The sequence below is a fragment of the Pongo abelii genome, chromosome 2 (assembly GCF_028885655.2).
Source record: "Pongo abelii isolate AG06213 chromosome 2, NHGRI_mPonAbe1-v2.0_pri, whole genome shotgun sequence".
NCBI lineage: Eukaryota > Metazoa > Chordata > Mammalia > Primates > Hominidae > Pongo > Pongo abelii.
This window is the reverse complement of record NC_085928.1, coordinates 128877124-128902958: the sequence shown is the minus strand read 5'-3', so window position 1 is coordinate 128902958 and position 25835 is coordinate 128877124. Positions and strand designations below refer to the sequence as shown.

General features: G+C 41.2%; 2 protein-coding genes across 15 annotated transcripts in view; one reads left to right on the top strand and one right to left on the bottom strand.

Annotated features, from left to right (window-relative positions):
• The window catches only part of NGLY1 (N-glycanase 1), a 64387-nt gene extending 53663 nt beyond the window's left edge, over positions 1-10724 (bottom strand). For 2 of the 4 annotated variants that reach the window (XM_054552497.2, XM_024244705.2), the window contains exons 1-2: positions 10487-10698; positions 5798-5912 (exon numbers count right to left, since the gene is read on the bottom strand). In XM_054552497.2, coding sequence (XP_054408472.1) covers positions 5798-5912; positions 10487-10617 — 246 coding nt within the window. In that variant the 5' untranslated portion in view covers positions 10618-10698. Of the gene's footprint in view, positions 1-5797; positions 5913-10119 lie in introns of all 4 variants that reach the window. The other 2 variants (XM_024244703.3, XM_024244701.3) reach the window with 2 other exon arrangements.
• Positions 10725-10752: 28 nt separating this feature from the next.
• Positions 10753-20541, top strand: OXSM (3-oxoacyl-ACP synthase, mitochondrial). 11 transcript variants are annotated; one of them, XM_054552493.1, is made up of 5 exons: positions 10757-10845; positions 11395-11536; positions 11816-16234; positions 17075-18085; positions 20099-20541. In XM_054552493.1, exons 4-5 carry the CDS (start codon positions 17106-17108, stop codon positions 20499-20501), a joined length of 1383 nt encoding a protein of 460 aa, XP_054408468.1. In that variant the 5' UTR covers positions 10757-10845; positions 11395-11536; positions 11816-16234; positions 17075-17105; the 3' UTR covers positions 20502-20541. The 11 variants fall into 11 exon arrangements, with proteins under 11 accessions (XP_009237543.2, XP_054408468.1, XP_054408471.1 ...); XM_054552495.1 differs by having other exon boundaries at positions 10771-10908; XM_054552492.1 differs by lacking the exon at positions 10757-10845 and adding an exon at positions 10969-11287.
• The last annotated feature ends 5294 nt before the right edge of the window (positions 20542-25835 follow it).

The following is a 25835-nucleotide window of genomic DNA, read 5'->3' as shown; positions in this document are numbered from 1 at the left end:
GTAGTGGCAAATTCTCTTGGCATTGGTTTGTCTGAAAGACTATCTTTCCTTCATTTATGAAGCTTAGTTTTGCTGGATGCAAAATTCTTGGCTGACAATTATTTTGTATAAAGAGGCTAAAGATAGGACCCCAATCCCTTCTAGCTTGTAGGGTTTCTACTGAGAAATCTGCTGTTAATCTGATAGGTGTTCCTTTTTAGGTTATCTGATGCTTTTGCCTAAGGGCTTGTAAGATTATTTCCTTTGTCTTGACTTTAGATAACCTGAGGACTATGTGCCTAGGTGATGATCTTTTTGAGATGAATTTCCCCAGTGTTCTTTGAGCTTCTTGTATTTGGATATGTAGATCTCTAGGAAGGCCAGAGAAGTTTTCCTCAATTATTCCCTCAAATATGTTTTCCAAACTTTTAGATGTATTTCCTTCCTCTGGAACACTAATTATTCTTGGGTTTGGTCGTTTAACATAATCCCAAACTTCCTTGGGGCTTTGATCATTTTTAAAATTCTTTTTCGTCTTTGTTGGATTGGGTTAATACGAAAGCCTTGTCTTTGAGCTCTGAAGTTCTCTTCTACTTGTTCAATTCCATTGTTGAAACTTTCCAATGTATTCTGCATTTCCCTAGGTGTGTTCTTCACTTCCAGAAGTTGTAATTGTTTTTTATTTATACTATTTATTTCTCTGGAGATTTTTTTCATCCATATCCTGTATCACTCTTTAAATTTCTTTAAGTTGGTATTCATCTTTCTCTGGTGTCTCCTTGGGTAACCTAATAATTGACCTTCCGAATTCTTTTTCTGGCAATTCAGAGATTTCTTCTTGGTTTGGATCCATTGCTACTATGCTAGTGTGATCTTTTGGGGATGTTAAAGAACCCTGTTTTGTGATACTACCAGAATTGTTTTTTGGGTTCCTCCTCATTTAGGTATAGACTATCTCAGAGGAAGGATCCGGGGCTCAAGGGCTGCTGTTCAGATTCTTTGGCTCCACAGGGTGCTCCCTTGATGTGGTGCTCTTCCCTTCCTCTAGGAATGGGGCTTCCTGAGAGCTGGACTGCAGTGATTGTTATTGCTCTTCTGGGTCTAGCAACCCAGTAGAGCTACTGGGCTCTGAACTGGTATTAGAGAGTGTCTGCAAAGAGTCCTGTGATGTGATCTGTCTTCAAGTCTCAGCCATAGATACCAGTAACTACTCTGATGGAGGTGGCAGGGGAGTGAAGTGGACTCTGTGTGGGACCTTGGTTGCAGTTTTGTTTAGTGTGTTGGTTTTCTCGAATTCCAGGTGTGCTGGCAGTAAAGCTGTCATGTGGTCGGACTCAGGACCTCTGGTTAGCCAGCATGTTACAGGTGGTGGAATTAGCTGTTGTTTTCTCCTTTCTTGGGGCAGAGTTGTTCTTCAATGAGTTGCTGTAATGGTTTCAGTTGGTTGGCCTCCAGCCAGAAGGTGATGCTTTCAAGACAGCATCAGCTGCGGTAGTATCAAGAAGATATAAGCTTGCTCTAGGGTTGCCTGGATAAGTATTTGGGTTTTTCAGGCAGTGGGCAGGGCCATAGAGTTCCCAAGAGATTATGTCTTTTCTCTTCAGTTACCAGGATGGGTTGAGAAAGACCATAAGGTGAAGGCAGGGTTAGGCATGTCTGAGCGCAGACTCTCTTTGGGTTGGGCTTGTTGTGGCCGCTGTGGGGGATGGGGGTGTGGTTCTCAGGCCAATGGAGTTATGTTTCCAGGGGGATTACATAACTGCTGTAATGTATGACCTGCTGTAATTATATGACCTGCTGCGTCATACAGGTCACCAGGGAAGTGGGGGAAAGTCAGCAATAACAGGCCTTACCCAGCTCCCACGCAGCCAGAAGGGCCAGTCTCACTCCCACCATGCCCCACCAATAGCACTATGTTTATATCCAGGCAGTGTACGCAGGGCTGAGATTTTGCCCCAGGCTACAAGTCTCCCCACTGAGAAAGCAATCAGGGTTTTCAGGCTTCGCCCCTCTCCGTCTGCCTTGGCTTCTGTGCTTGTATCTGCAGTATCTTCATTTCCCACTTGCCACCTCCCCTACACACCCCAGTCCAGGAAAATTCGTGTTCAGCTGCAAGTTTCATTCTCCCTGTGGTCTTTCCCCAATTCCACTTGCAGCCCTCCCCAAGGACCCCTGTGAGATAAAGTCAGAAATGGCTTCCTTGGTGGCCAGGAGTGCCTGCAGGCTCTTCTCGCTGCTTGTTTTACTTTTGTATTTCGCTCAGCTCTCTAAATTCATTTCAGCTCTAGGTAAGGTTAAACCCTTCTCCTGTGATCTGGATTTTCAGGTTCCCCGGTGGACTTTCCCCCTCTCACACTTCGGGCACTCACAGGTTTTCCTCTGTCTCATGGAATTTGCAGCAGCAAGCTGCTTTTTTCAAAGGGTCTGTGAATTATTTTGGTTTTCCTGGTATGTTCCTGTGGTAGTTCTCAGAGCAAAAGTTCACCATGTGAGTTTCCAGGCACTGTTCTGTCAGTCCATTTGGGAGCTGCAAGTTAGTCCTGTCTCCCATCCACCATTTTACAAAATCAGCATATTGAAGAGGTATCTGCATTCCTATGTTTACTGCAGCACTATTCACAACAGCCAAGATATGGAATTAACCTAATTGTCCATCAATAGATGAATGGATAAAGAATATGTGGTATCTATACACAACGGAATATTATTCCACCATAAAAAAGAACAAAATCATTTGCATCAACATGGATGGAAAGGGAGGAACATTATGTTAAGTAAAATAAACCAGAATTCAGAAAGACAAAGAACACATGTTCTCACTCATATGTGGGAGCTAAAACAATTGATCCCATAGAAGAAAAGAGTGATTGTAAAAAGATATTACAAAATTAAATGAAAATTTAAAAAAATAAAGAAGAGTGGAATGGCAGTTACCAAAGGCTTGGAGAGATAGAAGGGACTGGGCAATAGAAAGAGATTGGTTAACGGGTACTAAATTATAGTTAAATAGGAGGAATAATTTCTCATGTTCTATAGCACAATACAGTGACTATGGTTAAGAACAATTCATTGTATATTTCAAAATAGCTAGAAGACAGAATTTTGAATGTTTCTAACACAAAGAGATGATAAATGTTTGAGATCATGGAAGTTCCAATTACTCAGATATGTTCATTACACATTTGTATGCTTGCATCAAAATATCACCTGTACCCCATAATGTACAACTATTACGTATCCATATAATTATTCTTTAAAAAGTCCACCAACTTTCTTTTTGGTGGTAGAGTTCAAGTCCTGAGGTGCGATGTCTAAAGCCGAACAGAAACTTTAAGTATAAATTAGTCATATCAAAACCTGTTAATCTTTTCTGAAATTGTGACTCCATTTGCATCAAATACTTCTACAAGTCTCAGTGTGGCCTGTTATTTGGCACTGGAGTGACCAAAACTGGTTTGCCTGAGACTGAGGGGTTTTCTGGGATGTGGGACTTTCATTGCTAAAACCAGGACAGTACAGAGCAAACTGGAATGGCTGGCTACCCTACTTGGCACTCAAATATTTGCTGAATGAAAGACAAATCTAATTCTATTGAATATGTGACACTTCGACATGAGAAATGGGTAGAATCTTCAGTTGTCATTTACTCAATTTTCCCAACCAATTTGAATCTTGAAAATTGGCATTTCCTTGAACAAGGAATTTTAAATTCTTTATGTTCAGATACCTTTGTATCATCTATAATCAGATGACACCATAATTTATATCCCCCGCCTAATCTCTCCTTTGGGGTTGTAAACTCATATATCCAACTGCTTACTTGACATCTCTACTTGAATATTTAACAGCAAATTGGTCACAATTGTCCAAAGATAGGTGTTGGTTTCTCCCCTAAAACCTGCTACTCTCCAAGGCTTCTCTATCTCAATTAATGATACTCCCATCCAATTAGTTGCTTAAACCAAAACATAGGTAAGTCCTTGATTCCTTCCTTTCCCTTATATCTTACATCTAATTCACCAGTAAGTCCTGTTGATTCTGCCACAAAAAGAAATCCTGGATCCATCTACTTCTCTCCATCTCCACCATCAGTACTTAATTCAACAAATCTTTATTGAGTACCTAACATTTGTAATGCCCCAGCATTATTCCAGGAGCTAGCAACACAGGGAACAGAAATGACAAAAAGCCCTGCCTTCATGGACTTTATACAAACCACTACCATTTCTTATTTAGACTAATATAATAAGCTTTCTAACCGGTCTCCCTGCTTCATCCCTTGTCCCCATCCCACCACCTCCAGGAATTCTCTTTACAGCAAGCTAGAATAATCTTCAAAAATATTTTTCCCTACTTAAAACTTTCCAGGCTGGGCACGGCGGCTCACGCCTGTAATCCCCATACTTTGGGAGGCCAAGGCGGGCAGATCGCCTGAGGTCAGAAGTTCGAGACCAACCTGACCAACATGGAGAAACTCCATCTCTACAAAAATACAAAATTAGCCAGGTGTGGTGGCATATGCCTATAATCCCAGCTACTCGGCAGGCTGAGGCAGGAGAATCGCTTGAACCCAGGAGGCGAACGTTGTGGTGAGCCGAGATTGCATCATTGCACTCCAGCCTGGGCAACAAGAGCGAAACTCCATCTCAAAAAAAAAAAAAAATTCCCAATGGCTTCTCATCTCACTTAGAATAAAGTCTAAGTCTTTTGCCGCAGTCCTCAAGACCCCACGTGTCCTGGTCTCTGCCTCCCTATGCAGCTTATTTCTGTTTCACGGTTAGTTTTGCTGGAAATCCTTTACACACATTAATCCTTCTGCCTGAAATACTCTTACCTGAGAGTTTCAGGTACCTGAGATGTTTCAAGTCACAGCTCAAATGTCATCTCCTCAGAGAGGACTTCCCTGACCACTGCCTGCCATGCAAAGTACTTTTTATTCTATTACCTGGTCTTATTTTCTTCTTTGCACTCATCTTGTTTTCACATCTACTGGCTGTTTAACCTACTAGAATGTAAGCTCCATGTGAGATGGGATTATATCTACTACTTTGTTCACTACTGTTACTTCAGGGCCTGAAATGGAACCTGGGGAGGGAAGAAGAGAGGCATGAAGGAAAGTGAATCTTACATAGCAGCTCAGCATGTCTCTTTAACAATTTCTACGATTGCCTATTCTGACGACCACTGACTACTGAGTCTCTGTAACTTGTTCAAGTTCTTTCAATGCTCTACAAAGGAGAACTAGTTAAGGATATAAACATAAAGAAAATTCTGAATCTTAATAACTACTTTCAATGTGTCATAAAATTAAACTACACCACAAGATTCCAAAAGATAACACCAAAATATTCATTTGAAGTAAAAACAAAAAAAACATACTGAGACTCCTCTCCCGTCACAGAAGAAACCCCTTCTGTGTGGCACCTGAACTCAGTTTTTCTGTTTACTTCAGATTCTTTTCATTTCCTACTACAGACAGGTAGCTAGACTCTATTAGTATTCATGTGTGCTCACAAACCAGGTTTTAGCTAAAAGCCTAAAGTGAACCACATTTGGTCCTTGGGTTGCATGTTTGACCCTTATTCTAAAGAATTGAGACTCGTAAGAACTTCTCTGTGGAGCGTTGTTATATTTTACTGAAATTTTAAACTATACTTGCTGTGATTTTTAAATGTCCAATCAGTGAAGAAATAACTACGTCTACTGATTCCCAAAATGATAAATTAAAAAACATTATCTTATTCAAATAATTATTCACCAACGTGATATGACTGCTTTGTGCGTGAAGAGGGGAGAGGAAATCCTTGAACATACTTACCTCTTCAAAGCCCATTTCAAATAAACATTCAACAGCTCCTCTGACAGGCAAGAGTCTAGTAGAAAAGGCTGTATTTCCAATCCGGATAGATCTATATTTTTCATCATTAGGGTTTCTGACAAAAACAAAAGTTTGATTATATATTAAAAAACCAGGTCATAGTTCTTCAAAGACTTTACTTTCGACAAACATGACCTAGGTATATCTTTATAGTTACTTGATTTTCTTTCTTCCCTAAACCAATGGTTGTTTATACTATAAGTAAAAACAGTCAATTACATTCTGTGCTGTTAACTTTAAGGTACATTTTTTTTTGAGATGGGGGGAGTCTCGCTTCAGTTGAAGATACATTCCTTTTTTTTTTTTTTTTTTTTTTTTGAGAGAGGGGTCTCGCTCTGTTTCCCAAGCTGGAGTGCAGTGGCGTGACCTTGGCTCACTACAGCCTCCGCCTCCCAGTTTCAAGCAATTCTCCCACCTCAGCCTCCCAAGTAGCTGGGATTACACGGGTGCGCCACCACTCCTGGCTAATTTTGCATTTTTTAAGTAGAGACAGGGTTTCACCATGTCGACCAGGCTGGTCTCGAACTCTCGACCTCAGGTGATCCACCCGCCTCAGCCTCCCAAAGTGCTGGGGATTACAGGCGTGAGCCACCGCACCTGGCCCAAGACACATTCTTGACGCAGACAGTATGGCAATAAAAGGAAGACATAAATTTCTTTTACCATAATTAAGATTTTGAATAGTACACTTGGGACAAGTAACCAGCACATGAAAATTTTGGTTTGAGATTTTTAATTACTTTGATAAATCAGAATTGTTTAAAAAAAACATTAAAAGAATGTAAGGTTAAGATAATCATAGTATATTCAAAAGACCCTCAGAACATAGTTTAGGATGATAAGTTTCATACCTGACACCAACTGCCTTAAAGTGATAGTGACTTCTTTAAGTACTATGTTAAGGAGGATTCTGAGGCAGTGTCTGGGATCCATAGGAAGATGTACTTCCATAAGAAGCCATCTGCCTGGGGTGTGGTATGGTGAGTAGGCAAATGCTAGCAAATGACTTATCAACTTTGTCCTATCTACACATGTTCTCTAGGTATTCTGATGTAAAAACAAAGCCAAAACCCAAATATTTTAATTTTATAAGTTTTAACAAACTTTGCATTTGTTTTTCACCAGTCAATTGCCTATTGGCCAAAGTGTCATAAATACTAAATGAATGTTTTTAAACTTTTCCCTAATTTCAAAAATCATATAAGTTTATTACAGAATATTCAGAGACAAAAGCTCTATTTTTTTTTTTTGCTATTCAAAATGTCCACAGATTGGTGCTAATCTACAAATTATTTGCTACCATACACAAGTAGTACAGAAATTTTTTCTTTGTTTGTTTACAAGGGCATAAAAATGAAGCAAGAAGTACAGAAATTTAATGTTCGGTATATAGCAATTTGATATTGCCATGAAATTTTCAGTGTATTTTACAAAAGTTATAGGTCCATAAGGGATTGGAAATCAAAACAAAAATATTGTTCTTTACTATATGTAATTTGAGAATCACAGATAGTAGTGAAATACAAAGAAAATTTTATTCTCAACTCTTTATTCTGTGTATTAGATTAGGGTTTCTCAGTCTCAGCACCATTAACATGTGGGGCCTTTTCTCAGTGGAGTTTCCTTGTGCACTGCAGAACATTCAGCATTCCTGGCTTCCAGGCTACACTGTCTCATAAGTGAGCCGCTCTTTCTTATCACTTAAGAAAACTGAACTATAAAATAATCCTACATTTATCAAAGCTAGTTTTAGATAAATGAGGCATCTTTTCCTGACACTCAATGTATTTCACAGGGTGATAAACATGTCAGTACCACCAGGATGATATATCCTACTGGTTCAAAACTGCTTGAGCTATTTTAATCTATTCTTTTCCTCACAGCTTTCAGATCTCTACGTGCTCGGTCTTTCTCTGGGCTAATTTTCTAGTTTCTTCCTTCTTTCACAATTGTTTAAAAATTCTTACAAAATACACATCAATTCTCATATAGTTTTTGTTTTGTTTTTTAAAAAACAAAGTCTTGCTCTGTCACTCCGGCTAGAGTGCAATGATGCCATCAAAGCTCATTGCTGCTTAGAACTCCTGGGCTCAGCAGTCCTCTGCCTCAGCCTCTGAAGTAGCTAGGACTACAGGTGAGCCACCACGCCTGGCTAATTTTTTTTTTAAGAGATGGGGTCTCACTGTGTTGCCCCGGCTGCAATCCTTCTACCTGGGGTGCCCTAAAGCCCTGGTATTACAGGTGGGAGCCACTTTGACTGGCCTTTGTTATTTTGATATATGTTGTTACCATTTAACTATTGATATACAATATAGATTTTCCTCTTTAGTTTCTAGTGAGCATTTTTTTTTATTTTTTGAGAAAGGTCTCACTTTGCCATCAAAGCTAGAATGCAGTGGCATGATCATGGGCTCAAGCCATCCGCCCACCTCCGCCCTCCAAGTAGCTGGGACTACAGGTGTCTGCCACCACGCTTGGCTAATTTTTTAATTTTTTTGTAGAGACGGGGTTTAGCCATGTTGCCCAGGCTGGTCTCAAACTCCTAAGCTCAAGCAATCTGCCCACCTTGGCCTCCCACAGTGCTGGGGTTACAGGCGTGAGCCACCGTGCCCAGTGAGCAATTTTATTTTTATATCATCTCTGGACTTCACATTAATCTATTTTTCTCAGTAAAAGTATACTGCAAACAGGCTCCAGCAATGACAGTCCATCCCGTTCCTCAAATTCTTTGTCTTATTAAGTATGTTGAGTAAACTGACCGTGGTTTTGTGCATAGACTGATACCAAAGGCCTGACTCTAAGGCCCTCAAAGACTTAGAGGGCTGTAGGGACATTAGACTTCAAACTCATCATATCCTCTTTCCTATCCCTGGAAAGGCAAAGCACAAAGACTTTCTTAAACTCTTAATTTCTCAGCATTATTCCAGTATGTCCACTATCCTTTGCGCTGATTGCCATACTCATCTTTCAGAATCTTGAACCTGGGAGGCGGAGGTTGCAGTGAGTCAAGATCGTGCCACTGCACTCCAGCCTCATCAACAAGAGCAAACTCCGTCTCAAAAAAGAAAATCAGAAACAAGCCATTAGTAAACACTCATAATGAAGATTATGACGCTAAATGTCATTATTTGCATGCAAAGGTTTCCTCCTCATACTAAACCTCAGCATTTTTGGTTTCACTAGATTTAAAGCAGAAGTGAGTCTTCATTACAAGGCCACCTCTCTTTTCTGACTAGTGGGGTTTTAAATAGCCTGGTGGCTTTCCAGGTGGTAAGTCTCAGCTAATGGGCTCTGGAGAACCCAGCCTATCAGTTCATTTATGGAGTCCCTTGGCATCCTTGTACTGTGAAGAGCTGTAAGGCCTCAAAGAGTAAAAAAGGTGAGCTGAGAAGGTGTCACAGAGCACGAAGTTGGTCCCCACACAGGTCACAATTACGTAGCTGTAAACAGGCTACATGTTGCATCCTTCATAGCATCTGCCACAAAATAAGGGCTCAATATACTTTCCCTTCAATTTACTTTAAAAATCATTACCATTGCCTAAATGAAATATTACTGACACGGATTTTAAAAACTGCACATGCAACTAATGTCTAAAATTGGGTCACATGAAACCTATAACCTTGAAACTGAGAAGAATTTCCTTTTAGACTTCATGACAATATACCAAACACTTAATGCACCAGGGGCTGAGGGGAACAGAGAACCTAATTAATCACGGTGACCTGATAAATGAGGTGACACCACTAAAGCAAGTGGCGCTCCTTTAACTCAGTTCCATTTCCCTCCCCCACACACCATGTCCCTCCGTTCAGACACATCATTTGATCTGAACAGTTGAGGTGGGTACTTATTCAAAATGAATAATCAAACTTGCCTTCCAATTCCCAAAATTTACAAGGTCCCTTAGACCTCCAGAAGTGCAATTTTGCTGACAGGAGAATGAAACAAATTACTCTCATCCAAGGCGATTACCTCCACGAATTCTTAAAGGGTTATGTTATATAGTAGAATCCGGTATTAATATAAAAACTGTAACTTCAAAATACTATAATGTTTCAATCAACAAAAGTGTGCAAAAAAAACATTAAAAATTTTAAAACCCACCACTTCAGAAGCATTATGCTTTAGTACTCGGATAGTCTCAACATGGGAAGAAAACATTACTTTGTCAGTGAGTAACTTCTGATAAGTATGTGGAAATGTAAGCCACTCCGCTCGAAAAATGCACGCAGGGGGAATGACACGCGCGGCGCGGTTACCGTTGTGTCCTGATATCTGAGGCCGTTAAACGACGAGAAGAGCGGCAGTGTCTGCAGCACGCCTTCCTACCTCTCCTCCGCCCGGCCCCGCTTCCGGGACTCCAGTTCACCCGCAGCACCCTGACTGCAGGTGCCAAGTCACAACTGCAAAGAAACTTCCTTTTCTCGAGCGGGGGTGGGACTTGGCCGGGTCCCGAGGCCCCTGGCCGGCGGGCTCGGACGTTAGGAGCAGAACCAGCTCCAGGTCCCGGTCTGTCCGGGCGTCGCTGCCCTCTGAAGCTCAGGCCGGACACCCCAGTCCCTGGCCGAACAAGGCGCCGCGGCCCACCCACCCCGGTAGCCGCCGTCCGACCCCGTTGCCCTGCACCTGAGGATGTTGTCAGCATAGGTGAGCAGCAGCTTGGAGGCCTCCAGAAAGGTCTCCGGGGTGTTCTGGCAGAGCTCGGCCACGGCCGGGGACTCCGAGCCTGAGGAGCTGCCCAACGCCGCCGCCGCCATGCTTGAGCGCCAGCGGCGGCCGCCGCCCCTCGCGCTCCGCGTCCCACACTGAGCAGGCGCCTCAGCGCGCAGCGGCTACCGCAGCCACCGGGAGGGGCGGGGTCCTCGGCCGGCAGGGGCGGGGTCGGGGGCCTGGGGCGGGGTCGTGGGCCTGGGCCAGGAGCAGGGAAGCTCGGCCGGGAGCTACGGCTGCCCCTTCGGGAGGGGCGAGGGGCTGTTCGGAAGAAGGTGGGGGGCCTCGGCTGGCAGGGGCGAGGTGCTTCGACCCAGAGTTGGGGCCTGGTCGTACAGGTTGGGAAGGGGTTCCGCAGGGAGAGGCGGGGCCTGGGCGCCGGGGCTGAGGGGTGTGGGCCTGGAGGAGGGGGATGTCGAGTCGTTTAGGACGGAAGAGCTCGGCTGGAGGGGAGGCCGGCTTTGGTCTGGAGGTATCGGGCGGATGGTGCTGGCACGTACCTCTCAGAAACCCGGATCCGTCTGCGCCCGGGGGCCAGCCTAATTGATCCAGCTACTAAGGTGGAGAAACCGCATGTACCTCCCTCCTTTCCCCACAAATAAAACGACCTTAGAGCCTTCTCTTCGCAGATTGTCAGGACGTTCTACATAGATGTGGATGAAAGACCCTAGAAGCAACAAACGTCACAAACAAAACCATGGCTATAAGCTCTGCTGGGTTTGTTATATGGATTCTTTTCAGAATTTGGCTAATGACTGAAAATCTAAGTTCCAGCTCAACTAGTATATGATTCCTCTGTAAGGAAGTGTATTTTTAAACCATAGGTTGCAACATAATAATGGGTCGTGGATTCGGTTTACCGCGTGGTGACCAGCGTAAAACACATGCATAATAATTACGCAATATTATAGAATGTCGGGGGCGGGAAGGGAAGAGAATAAAAATTTGCATCCCACACAGTTAAGGGTAAGTAATATTTTGTGACTTGTTTTTTAGGTAGATCATGTGATCAGGGTCTTTTATTCTTAAAAGATGCATCCCTAACTACTCTAGTCCAGTCTCTTCCCCACCATGTCCTTGAAAGTACTTCACCAGTGGCTTCCTTCTTTTTAGAAAATCCTTTTCAACCTCACCAAGTATTTTTCTTGACTTTATTTCTGAAGATAAGTGATTTGCCTGAATAACCTCTTTTAAATTTCTTGGTGTTTCATTTGTTTGCTTTTAAGACTTGAAATTTTCTTCCAGAATCTCCGAACAAGACCCTAAGCTATGACATCCACTTCAATGACTATTCGTCTCCCAGATATACGTACGCTTTTAATAAATATGTAGATCTTTGGACCAGCTTCCAAGTATGGTGTGTTCAACAGATAGTAGTATGTTGCTAGCTTCTGTAACTAAAATTTTCAATGGCTTAACACAAGAGTAATTTTTTTCTGACTCATATAACAGTTTAATAATGCAGGTGTCATAATGTCAGTGGACCCAGTCTCCTTCCATCCCTTAGAACAGGGGTCAAGAAACGTTTTCTGTAAAGGACCATATAGTGTTTTAGGCTTTGTGAGCCATAAGGTCTGTCTCAACTATTTAACTCTGCCTCTGCAGTTGTTGCTCCACAGACAATACTTGAAAATAAATGGGCATGGTTATGTTCTAGTGAATTTTTATTTACAAATACAGGCAGCCTACTTGGATTAAAAAAAAAAAAAGTCACTCCTACTTTTAACCACATGAGCCCGGAAATGACACACAGCATTTTCTGTACCATATCATTACTAAGAATGAGGCCTCATCAAGATAAAAGGGGGTATTTCAGTAGGGCCAGATTTACAAAAAATAAATCTGGGTGACAGAGCGGGACTCTACCTCAAAAAAAAGAATAGTGCCATGATATGTCAACTCTAAAAATGATATTTTTAATAGAGGTGAAATCCTGGAAAAAAAAAATCTTTATTTTGGAACAAAAATAAATAAATAAAAGAATAAGAATTTCAATGCTGATTTAGTACCCATTCTTTGGTTGTTTGAAACAACGATGGGTATAAAAGTTAGGGTAGCTTATTCAGCTTTTCTAAAGGAAACGGAAGAATTAGAATATCTCCAACTTGACTGAAGTGGAGGAAGCAGCCAGGAAAATGACAAAGTCCCTTATTATAATGGATTCCCTTAATAGCTTTATAAATGGCGGTATTCAAAAGAGATTATAGTTACTCAAGAACTTTAACAGAAGTGTTGCTAAAGAGTTATTTGGAAGGACTTGAATTTCAGATGATTTTTTTTAAATGACGATTTCCATGATTTTGTGGACTGTACATTGTTATCACAATATTAATGCTATGGTATTGGTTTTCGCTAGAGTCATTTGGTGAGAAATGCACAAAAAGTGCATGTGTGCTATCAAATGTAAGGATAAATGTTGATTTATTCATTCCATAATTCATTCATTCATCATATATTTATGAAGTGACTACTAGTTGCTCAGCACTGTGAAGGAGACAAGTATGGTCTCTACTTTCATAGAAGTCATAAGTTTAGAGCAGTGGTTGGACAAGCAACAGCAGCATCAGCAGGCAACTTGTCAGGAAAACAAATTCTGAAGCTCCATATTTAAAGGTGGGACCCAGCAATCTGTGTGGTAACAAGCCCTTCAGGTGATTTTGATTCACAGTAAACTTTGAGAACTACTAGTTTAGAGGGAGGAAAATTTCATTGTGGGCTGCAGTTTCAGTGAGGGGGGACAATTTGAACAGAAGCCTTAAATTGAGAGGTTGAGAAGGTGAGAAAGGAGAGGACTTGCTAGCTGTGAGAGACTCCCCACCCTCCTTAAATCATGTACAATATCCTAGTAATGTTTCCTTCTCAACATCTCCTGCATCTCTTCTCGCCATTGCCTTCAGAGCCTCATCGTGTTTCATCCATTCTTAATTTTCTTCCCTGTGTCCATTTCCACATCCTTCCAACCCACCCTGCTCATTTGTGCAATAGTGATCTTTCTAAAGCACCCATCTGATCATGTTGTTCTCCTGGTAAAAAGTTTTCTATGGCTCCCTCTATCCACATTCTAAAGTCAAATGGTGTCAGGAACCAGGCTGGTAGGTTAAATATTTTAAGTGGCTTTGTTCAAGACAAAGAAGAGTAAGAGAGACTCCGGTGAAGGGAATGAGAGAGTTTACCATGTCCTTTCTAGAGGAGTTTAGAATCAATAAAAGAATGTTGCACTCCAAATTATACCATGAAGGCTAGCATATGCTCTCTGAACTACGGGATTGAATCCAAAGTCCTCAGTATGATACCCCAGGCTTTTGTGATCTGGGCCCTGCCTTACTCTCATGCTTTTACTGTTGCTTTGTCCCACACTTCAAATTTGACATGGGCCACATATTTAGCTGTTTGTGGAAGATACCATGACACTTCATTTCTCCAGGCCTTTGTTCTCCTCCTGCCAGGATGCCCTTTCCCACTCAATTTACCAGACAAACATTCATTTCCAAGATGCAGTTCAAGGATCATTTCTCTGAAGCCTTTTCTGACTTTACGAGGTAGCACAGACCTCATTGTCCCTTTTGTGTTATAATAATTCCGCTATAGCACCTGTTTCAACAGTTGCACTTACTTGTTTCTATGGGTGTCTCCCTTTACTAGACCGTGAACTTCTTGAAAGCAAGAGCCATACCTCTACTCATTTTTGCATTCAAACTTCAAGCATCGATAGGAAGAAAATGAATGGTTGTTGAAAATAGCAAAAGCACAGAGATGAGAAAAGTTAGGGTCAATCAAGACATGTATAGTGAGAAAATCAGTTTGCTGGGTGGAAAGCTCATTTAATAGAGAATGGGAGCCATAACTGGAAAGATCGTTTTGAATCAGATTACAAAGAATTTAAGGCAAACCTAGGAAGTCTTAATAGGAGGGTAGGATAAGCAGAGCCCATTTGAAGATTTTGGTGCAAGAAGACACGATGGAATTGTAGCAGGAAATATGGTACCAAATATGTAAAGCCATAAAATATCATAAAATTTCCCACCCTTTTTCCAGATCAAAGAAAAGGTGATAAGAGGTAGATACAAAAATGGTCTTTTTATTTTTATGAAAGATTTTAATTTGTCACCTCTTAGCCAAGATGATTTTGTGATATTACAAAAGAAATAGCACATTAAAACTATGTTTCATATGAGTTCAGTTTCAGAGAAAATATTGTAGGTATTTTCACACTATTATTTTAAAGACAGCAATGAAAAGAGATCAAGTTTAGGTACTTACTCATCAAGTGTTATTTTATAACCACATGTGTTTGTTTTAATTCTTCAAGTAACTCTACTTTGTCACTGAATGAGGATCAACTAGAGGTGACTGGTTAGGCCTGGGATGAAGGTCAAACTGGGCTTTGCTGAATTATTTTAAACAAAATAGATTTCCAAACTCATTTAAATCCAGGACCAACCTAGAAAGCTAAGCTTCACTCACATTCTTCTATAGGGGTAGGAAAGAATGCAGAGCACTCTACTTGGAAACAATGGCTTCAAGAGGCATTGCCCAGAAAAAAACATAAATATGACTAGAAGGTCCAGATTAAGATTCTATACTCAACCATTTTTCTAAAGAAGAGCAAGGGCAAAACTCACGTCTGGGATAGCATGTGAAAAACAGATGTTCGATGAATACCATCTTGTCGACTTCTTGCTTTTTTACATTTTCGTGTTATATTTTCCCTTTATCGATTTGCAGTCAGCTCTGAGCAAACAGTGAATGAATTTTTCAGACACTTGGAAACAAATGTCTCCATTGTGACAATGGAGACAATTTTTGAGCACTGTCTCAAATCTGGTGATAATTTTTTTTAAGTGAAAGGAAGTTTATTAGGAAAGTAAAGGAACAAAGAATGACTACTCCATAGGCAGAACAGCCTGGTGACAACTTTTAAAAAGTAAAAACTTTATTACAAAAACATTTGTTTATTGTAGAAAAGCTTTATTAAATAAAGCTAAGCAAAAATAAGGAGGGAAAGATCACAATCAGTATACATCTTGCAGACCTTTAAATAATTATTTTTGAAAAAACGGATATATAGTTTTGTAACTATGTCTGCTAACAAATAGTCTGAACATCTCATTAATAAATATTCACCTGTAGAATTATTTTAAACGGCTGCATGGCATTTGGATGTACCACAAGATACACAACAAATTTCCTGATGTTGGCCATTTGGGTTAGTTCTACTTTACTCACAATTACTAATAACGTTGCGAGCTACAGCAATAACTTTGAGACTGCAGAGAATTTCCTTAATTCTTTCTTAGAATTCCAGTAGACTACGATGGTGTCCCTTCTCCGACAAAAGGGAATATTTGGGCATTATCACTGCCAAGAAAAATGCCTTTTTGATGGCTGAAAATGCTACTTCATCGCGTTATTTGCAGGTCCTTGATTATCGGCGAGTCACTGAGGTTCCGAGAGGGGTGTCTCTGCTAAGGCAAACAGCGACCCAGCCGCCTCCCACGGTCTGACCTCCGCCAAGGTGACGCGGCTTAAAGTCAACCGGTGGAAGAGGAGTCGAACGGGACGCGTGCGTGGGAGCGCGCATGAGCGTACGTGCGTGTGCGCGTGCGCTCGAGAGCGTCATCGCCCAGAACTGTGGCGACGTGTCCGGCGCTACCCTCGTTACAGGTATCGCTCGCTACCGTCCTCCTTCGCCCCTCCTTTCCTCCTTTACGTTCAAATCAAGTCGGGGTTGAATTTCGAGAGGGGAGTCCGAGGACCTGGGGCCTGATTTCTTTTTCTCTCGCCATGCTTCTTCGGGCTGTGTACATGTGTGGTGGTGCCTGAGAGGCGATACAGGGAATGGCTACACCCTTTTACTCCCGCCCCTGGCCTTCGTAGTACCCTTGAAGTGATCCACCAGTCGTAACCCCTCCTTCCACAAATGATTCAATTGGAGAAGTTTAGAGGAGTGGAAAGAGTTGTACCCTTTCCCCATCGCAAGCTTGGTCACAGAGTGTATTGCCAACCCAGGTATCCAGACGCTCAGTCTAGGGCTCTTGGCCCTGGGTAGCGTTTTGAAAAGGCTGATTATCCTTAAGTATTGAAGATTGATAAAGCCCACTTACTTACTTAAAAGAATATGCCCTGAAATGTGTTTTCTGTGCCACTGACACCAGAAATGCTATTTAGAAGAAGTTATGAGTAATCCTGACAAAGGATGCTTCCTGCAGCTCATATCAGGCTGGAGGTGCCTTTATATTTTTCATTGAATTACTGTTTGGTGACTCGAATGAATCATCAATTCATTTATTTGTCTTCAAATGTCTGAGGGCACTTATAGTCTAAAAAAGAAGGTAAGTTTAACAGGTAGTTCGCTGTTAAGGTATAAATTGAAATTATGTAACATTTTCCCTGTGTTCATTAGCAGCTCATATCTAGCACCCAAAGGAACACCTTGGATGTTTTTCATTAGGCCCTCAAGCTGTTTAAAAGAATACCTCCTAGGTGTGTTGTGGTCTTTTACAGGAATGTGTTTCTGATCATCTGAATCTTAATCATGTCCAACTGCCTGCAAAATTTCCTGAAAATTACAAGCACTCGTCTTCTATGTTCAAGATTATGCCAACAGTTAACAAGAAGTAAAAGGAAGTTTTTCGGAACTGTGCCAATATCCAGATTGCATAGGCGAGTTGTCATTACAGGCATTGGCTTAGTGACTCCTCTTGGTGTTGGAACTCACCTGGTTTGGGATCGTCTTATCGGAGGAGAGAGTGGAATTGTTTCACTGGTTGGTGAAGAGTTTAAGAGTATCCCTTGCAGTGTTGCTGCTTATGTGCCAAGAGGTAGTGATGAAGGTCAGTTCAATGAACAAAACTTTGTGTCCAAATCAGATATCAAGTCCATGTCTTCTCCCACCATCATGGCCATTGGGGCTGCAGAATTAGCCATGAAGGATTCTGGCTGGCATCCTCAGTCAGAAGCTGATCAGGTGGCTACTGGTGTTGCAATTGGCATGGGAATGATTCCTCTTGAAGTTGTTTCTGAAACTGCTTTGAATTTTCAGACAAAAGGTTACAATAAAGTTAGCCCATTTTTTGTCCCTAAGATTCTGGTCAATATGGCAGCAGGCCAGGTCAGCATTCGATACAAACTCAAGGGCCCAAATCATGCAGTATCCACAGCCTGTACCACAGGAGCTCATGCTGTGGGAGACTCTTTTAGATTTATAGCCCATGGTGATGCTAATGTGATGGTGGCTGGAGGTACAGATTCTTGTATTAGCCCTTTATCTCTTGCTGGGTTTTCCAGAGCCCGGGCTCTGAGCACAAACTCAGATCCCAAGTTGGCATGTCGACCATTTCATCCAAAGAGAGATGGTTTTGTAATGGGAGAAGGTGCAGCCGTGCTGGTGCTGGAAGAATATGAACATGCTGTTCAAAGAAGAGCCCGGATCTATGCAGAAGTTTTGGGCTATGGACTCTCAGGTGATGCTGGTCACATAACTGCCCCTGATCCTGAAGGAGAAGGTGCCTTAAGGTAAAGATGGGTTATTTCCTTGAAAATATTTCTCCAAATAAGACACTTTATTGAGAGTCCCAAATTAGGGAAAATTGTAGTGTCTGGCCTTGGTGTACAGTATCTCTATTGTTTTTCTTTTTTAGACTAAAGATTCTTTAATTCTTTGCTTAAGGCATTTAAAGTATTTCAAAGCATTTGAACATCCTTACAAAAATTGCATTTGAGTTAAAACCAATAGAGTTGTGAAAAAGACCGTGTGTGTCTTTGCCAACTTTTCACACCTCCATTTGTGCTTAAGCATCAGTGTGCTCCCTCACAAAGTCCTCCTCTTTGACCCTTCATCAGACTTGGAAAGTAAAATCAACCTTTCTAGATGTGTCTGGTCTTTGCTCCATTTCAACAGGATTCTGTTCTTTTCAAGTCAGCACTTCTCAAACTATAATCACCTAGGGATCTTATTTAAAATGCTGATTCTGATTCTGTAGGTCTAGGGTGGTGCTTGAGATTCTGTTTTGTTTTGTTTTTTTTAGAGACAGGGTCTCTCTGTATTGCCCATGCTGGTCTTATCTCACTGCAGTCTCTAACTCCTGGGCTCAAGCAATCCTCTCACCTCAGCTTCCTGAGTAGCTGGGACTACAGGAATGCGCCACTAAGACCAGTTTTTTTTTTTTTAATTTTTTTGTAGAGATGGGGTTTCGCTTTATTTCCCAGGCTGGGAGATTCTGTAGTTCTAACAGGTGATGGTGATACTGCTGGTTTAAGGACTACATTTAAGTTAACTGTTATAGATTAGTGCACGTAAAATGAAAAAAAAAAGTCTCTGATAAATTGTTAATAGATAGCTAATAGTTTAGCTTTCTTAAATCATATTATGTTTTACTCAGTTAAATCAGCCAGAGTTAGCAACCTTTTCTGTAATGGGAAAAATATAGTAAATATTTTTGGCTTTGTGGGTCATGGAGTCTGTTGCAACTGATCAACTCTGCCATTGTCATGTGAAAGCAGCCGTAGACAGTATGTAAATGACTGGGCATGAATGTGTTCCAATGAAACTATTTACAAAAATAGGCATCTAGCTAGGGCCATAGTTTACCTACCCCTAAATTACACGTTTGAATTTTATTTTATTTGTTTTTGTTTCTTTTTCCCATAGAGTTGGGGTCTTGCTATGTTGCCAGAGCCAGAGCTGGTCTCAAACTCCTGGCCTCAAGCACATGAGCTACCGTGCCTGGCCTACTTTTGAATTTTAGTGAGTAGTTGCTGGTGCTAAAAATGTCAAGCATAGTAACAAAACAGATGAAGAAATGGTTATGTTCACAGGAAACCTTTCAGCGTACTTCAAATTATACTCTGAGCTGGCTGTTAAGAAATATATATACACACACAAACACACATACATACATGATATTTCTCTTAGGAACTAAAGGAAGATGACATCCAAAACGTTTTCAGAGGTCCTTTTGGATATATTTTTCACTCTTAAGTTTGTTTGGCTTAGCTTGCCTTTGTAATTTTTTGTTTAGAATTCTGATAGCCTAAATAAAGAAGATTTTGAAAGGTTATTTGAAACAATCCTGAAACAGTAGATTATTGGGAAGTCTGCCAAGTTTTAAATTTAAATGTGAAAAATCATAATTATAATTCTCATAAAAAATTGCCACACTCCAAAAATCCCTAGAATAAAAATTATTCTAGTCTTGAGTCAACATGATATTTTTTCCTCAAGGAAAAATGCCAATGCAAATAAATGAAATTATATTTTATTTGAGATTATACAATCTTGCATTGGCTTGTGTGTTTAACTCTTGGTCATGAACCAGTCCAAGGTAGTGAGTGTGACTCATTATTCCCATACAGATGACATCCTAACTCACATGGTAATCCAAGATGGCGTTCCGTTACTAGAGCAAGGGATTCTTTTCATCCAGGGTACTTGGATACCTACATTTGTTTCACATAAGCCATACAGATAAAGCGACTTTTGTTAAAATTAAACTTAGTCCTGATAAATGTCTTTTCTTGTTTTATTAGGTGTATGGCTGCTGCTTTAAAAGATGCAGGTGTACAGCCTGAAGAGATATCTTATATCAATGCACATGCTACTTCCACACCATTGGGAGATGCTGCTGAAAACAAAGCTATCAAACATCTCTTCAAAGACCACGCATATGCCCTTGCAGTTTCCTCAACTAAGGGAGCAACAGGACATCTGCTGGGAGCTGCAGGGGCAGTCGAGGCAGCTTTTACCACATTAGCTTGTTATTATAAAAAACTACCACCTACTTTAAACCTGGATTGTACAGAACCAGAATTTGATCTTAACTATGTTCCACTAAAGGCGCAGGAATGGAAAACTGAGAAAAGATTTATTGGCCTCACCAATTCCTTTGGTTTTGGTGGTACTAATGCAACACTTTGTATTGCTGGAATGTAGAACAAATCATTTGTAATTAAATACTGATTTTTAAATGTTATATGTGAAGAAATTATGTATTTATATATTGATACCCGATATCCTTTATGTTAGGGTTTCTCAACCTTGGCACTATTAATATTTGGGCAAGATAATTCTTCATTGGGAAAAGGGGGATTGTACTGTACATTGTTGGGTGTTTAACACCATCCTGATCTCTTCCCAATCTATTCCAATAGCACTCTCTTCCCCAGTTGTGAAGACCAAAAGTGTTTCCAGATATTGCCAAATGTTTTCTGGGGGACAAAATAACCCTGCCGTCCCTGCACCCCGCCACCTATGAGAACCATGGATCTATATTTTCCTAATACTTTAGGTCAAACAATTTTCTATAACATTTGACCTGCTCCTGTCCCTTTCAACTCCTCTTTGCTAGGCAGGGTTGCTATACTATAGAACTCCGGGTGTACCATTCCCATACAATATATAGGAAGGAATATAACAAAGTTTGCATAAGCATTCTTTGAGTAAAACTGTCAGCCAGTAATGATCTATTTACTCCTTATACACCTAGCCCTCTTTTCTTCATGTTATCCATACTGTAGTTCAGTATAATGAAATTTCTCTAAACTCCCAAGCCATCAGTTCTCTGAAAAAAGAAACTGAAATTGACTTGATGTTTCTTATTCTTTTTGTCTTTATGTTGGCACCTAGTGATTAACGGAGATAAAAATCTTTGGGACGTGGAGCAGAAATTGTTAGTGACTCGGGCCATGTCTCCTTGGCTCTCCTCTAACTTTTTTGAAGCTTTGCTGGTTTCCTATGTTTTCCCAACGTCCTACTACAGGTGTTGGTGGTTCCTCTACTTCTCTGCCTTGTTTTCTCTAAAGCCTTCTCTTCTGCTGCCTTGTTCATCCCCAGCAGCCTGGAAGTGTTGGTAGGGGGAAGGGAACACATTCCCCAGAAGCAATACTCAACCAAAGAGGGATGAGAGTTGGTGGCTAAGTGCCTCACCCTCCTTTCAGAAGGGTATCTATGGTTCTCCACAGTTCTTCAGAGGGTCCCCAGTGAAATGGAAGTTTAGTTACCCACAGCATTAGCTAGCTCTAACACTCCCTTCACTGGCTTTTATTTCCCTTTCCCATCCTCCCTGATTTTTAATCTTGTTCCCAGGAATCACCTCCCAAACAAACTGCTTTTTCTCAGGTTCTGCTTTCTGGGCAACTCAAACTAAGGACGTTTATGTTGCAGTGGGGGTTTATATATCAGTGGGATAGAGTGAATAGGGGATAAACTGGGTGTGTGTATTTCTGCTGAAATGAATAGAGTTTCCCACATTGCAATAGACTGGACACATTGCCTACCCACTGACTTTGACTATAGTACTTTATCCCCTTTATGCCAAAGACTCCAGGTGTGTGTTCACATAACCATAATCAGTTTTAATTTTCATGAGCACACATATTCATTCAACTGAAGTCTGTTGGGTGCTAACATAGACCTGGCTTTGTACTGGTCAGTGATGAAGAGAGTGTGTCAGAGAAGGTTTACTAAAGGAAGCTGAGGCTGTAAGGGTGAATAGGTCTTAGCCAGGTTGAGGGAGAAGATAGAGAAGGGAGGGTGTTCCAGTCAGGGAATTCAATGTGGGAAGGTTTAGAAGTCAGAACATTTGTACTAAACATAGGTACATATACCCTGAGATGGATCAGGAAATAATGGCAGAAAATCTGGAAAGGCAGGTCACAAATAACTACAAGTTTTGTTCAAGGCAGTAAGGGTAATAGGAAGCCATTTAAGGTTTGGGATGGTGTGACGGCTTTGTAATGTCAGTTTGGCAAGGCTGAACTACATTTCACAGCATTCCCTTTATTGTATGTTCTTGGTTAAGATGGGCCATAAGAAATTATTGTGGGAGATTCGGAGGATGGAAGTGAAGCAGCAGCTGTTTTGTAGCTCATGCATGTTACTTAATCTGCTAGCTCAACTTAGTGTGAGACTGGCTAAGCCTTCAACTGCTTCACCTTTCCCTGGATCCTCTGTCAGTTTCCCTGACTCCTGGACCAGGTGTGTGTTTAGTCCCATGATAATGAAGGACCTGACCTTCTGCCCCATACCACCAAAGTCAGAGGCCATAAGAACTGACAGATTTCTTTCTGTCACTTTGTTTGCGGATTCCATCTTGTTACTGGAATTTACAACCGTCTTCCCTTCCCAACTGCCTGCCCTGTGGACTTCAAACTCCATCATCAGAAGATAACAGGTGAACGTAACTGCATTACAGAAACTCTAACTAGTTCTCACAATTGTGTAACTGGTTACACAAACTGTCAGATCCCTATAACAGATACCTATATATGTCTTAGTGGTTCTATTTCTCTGAGTCAACGCTGACTGATACATGTGAAGAAGAAGGGGTTATATAATCATATTTTCTTTTAGAAACATCACCCTGGCTGCAGAGTGAAGAACAGCTTGGAGGGAAGCTTGATTTCCATAAAGGAATACAATCAGACGGTATTGCAAAATGTAGGTAAGAAAAGATGGTGGCCTGGATGAAGAAGAATATTTTGACCCAAATTTCTTCCAAAATTGAAAATCACATGTTTTTAAAAAATCAACTTTACCAGGGCATAATGTATATATCAAATGCATTTATATGCCGTTTTAAGTGTATAGGTCAATTAATTTTGATAGAAGTATGCACACACATGGAACCACCACCTCAATCAAAGAACATTTCTGATACCCCAAAATTCCTTTTGCCCCTTTGCAGTCAGTGCCCCCAGCTCCAGAAAATCACTGAAGAGCTTTCTGTTACTATAGGTAAGATGTACTTTTCTAGAATTTTAAATAAGTGGAGTCATACAGAATATAACCTTTCGTGCCTGCCTTCTTATAATGTTTTTGAGGTTTATCCATGTTATTGAGTGTGTCAGTAATTCATTTTTATTGCTGAATTTAAAAAATTCTCTTTTTTTTTTTGAGGTGAAGTTTCACTCTGTTGCCCAGGCTGGAGCGCAATGGCGCAATCTCAGCTCACTGCAACCTCTGTCTCCCGGGTTCAAGCAATTCTCCTCCTTAGCCTCCCGAGTAGCTGGGATTACAGGCACCTGCCACCACGCCTGGCTAATTTTTGTATGTTTAGTAGAGACGGGGTTTCACCATTTTGACAAGGCTGGTCGTGAACTCCTGACTTCGGGTGATCCACCCGCCTCAGCCTCCCAAAGTGCTGGGATTACAGACGTGAGCCACCGCGCCCAGCCTTAAAAATTCTTTAATCAGTATAGATACCCTTGACTTTTACTCTTTCCTTAGTCCCTACTTAGCTATTTTTTTTAACTTTTTACTGTCACTTTTTTAAAAAAATGAATATGGATTGCCTTTTGAACAGAAAAAAGACAGGATTTTAAATTATAGAACCAAGATTGTTTCTAAAGCAAAGAATTCTTCCACCCCGAATCACAAATGTACAAGGGTTTAACAAAGGACCTACATACACACGTGCACACACACTTTTATATATATTATTTAGATTACCAGAAATACTGCTAGAAATTTTAGAATTTCCTGTGGTTTAGTGCCATGAGTATATGATGAGTTTTGGATCCAAATATCCTAACCTTATCCCCAGGGTCTTTATATTTAAGGAAGAAATAAAACAAGATAAAAATAATAATAGTTGATTCATATGTTTGTTCAGGTCTTCAGCAGCAGACATCAAAACAGAAATTTCTATGCAAGGAATTTATTGTGAAGGACAGAGGGTGAGAGCAGGAGAAGGCAAAGAGAGCCTTCCTTCCCACAACTAGGAAGGAGAGGGGCACAGGAATGAAAGAGGATTGGGTAAGAAGGGTGTCAATCTGAAGTGCCATTCTAATAAAGTTTTGGCCACGCCGATGGGCAGTTTGCAATCAAAATCTCTTGTTAAAGGAGTTCCACATCTCTCCAGAATGGGCCTGCATTAGGACCCATACCGTGCATGGTCATTGGCTGTGAGCTGCCCAGGCACAGCAGGAGATCTGAACTGTCCATTTTTCATGGCCCTTGTAATCTACCCCTTGCACCACAGACATCTGTTTCTCCAAGCAGGTTCATGGGACAGCTCCTTCATGGTTCCTGTGCGCCTCTCTGAGGAAAAATGTAGATGAGGGCAGTCAGTAGGATAAATAATAGCCTCTGAGGCTGCAGTTGGTCTCAGGTCCACAAATGCTATTCCTCCTCTCTCTAATCCACTATTCATTCTAAATTCCCCTTGCCCTCAGCTATCATCTCTTCAGGTCTTGGTGGCTGGGTGGTATAACCCAAACCTTCGGTCCTCAGGAATATAAGCCCTTGGCAATCATACCATTCCCTTTTCAGACAGTGGCTCCTGCATGTATCATAGAGCACTGGGATCAGGAGGCAAGGAAATGCCAGAAGATACCCACATAGATCACGTAGATTCCACATATATTCTCCCTGTCCTAATTGTGTGAACACAACATTACCTTTTCCAGCGAATTAGGGTCAACTCTCACAGTTAGTATGTTGACTTTATGGTTCCTGGGCACAAGAACTCCAAAGTGTCCTAGTGGCATCTACATCTTGTTGTTCAATGTAATACTTGTGTCTTCTGGCAAGAGTGCGTATCCTTTGGAGATCAGGACTTCCAACTTAAATAATTTGTTTATTTAGCTTAAATAAAATCTTATTTAGTAGCAGTAATACATCTCTGCAATGCTCAGAATTGCAAAATAGAAAGTATGAAATTCCTCATTGTGATTGAATCACTGGAAATGACAGTAAGTGGGGCCATTCATGTTTTCCAACTCCCTTTGTTTCTGAACCTACATGTTCTTCTTATTGCAGACTTAGCCCCATATAAAAGTTTTTGATGTAAGCATGTGCTGCATCTTGAGAATGGCACCACATCCAGTCAGAATTGTCAGTGAGCTGTTGATTCGGGTGTGCCTTTAGAAGGCAGTTCCAGCTTCTTTGAGGCTGGCTGCTTCTGGATGACATGATATGTGATACAAACTATGGAACCATGGTCATAGGGCCATCTTATTTGCTGTACAATAGGTCCTCCTGCTCAGGTGCTATGTCGTGAGGGATTCCATGCCGGTGGATTATTTATTCCATAAGCTTGCAGATAGTGGTGCTGGCTGAGGCTCTGTGGGTAGGAAAGGCAAACCCACATCTGAAATAGGTATCTATCTATACCTATGAAGATGAACCACAGGTACTTTTGAGGTAGATTGGACACTCAGAGGCAGCAGTAGCGAGATACCTTGGTAAGTGGAAGTCCATATTGTTGAGTCCACAGGTAGCCTTCGTTTCTGCCACTGTAGCCTCTTGATTCACGTGCCTTTCATG

Bases quoted from the DNA above. Each gene is read 5' to 3' on its own strand.
- OXSM (XM_009239268.3), top strand. From the start codon at position 17,106: ATGTCCAACTGCCTGCAAAATTTCCTGAAAATTACAAGCACTCGTCTT. The intron at 18,086-20,098 runs GTAAAGATGGGT...TTGTTTTATTAG, and splicing joins GAAGGAGAAGGTGCCTTAAG to GTGTATGGCTGCTGCTTTAA.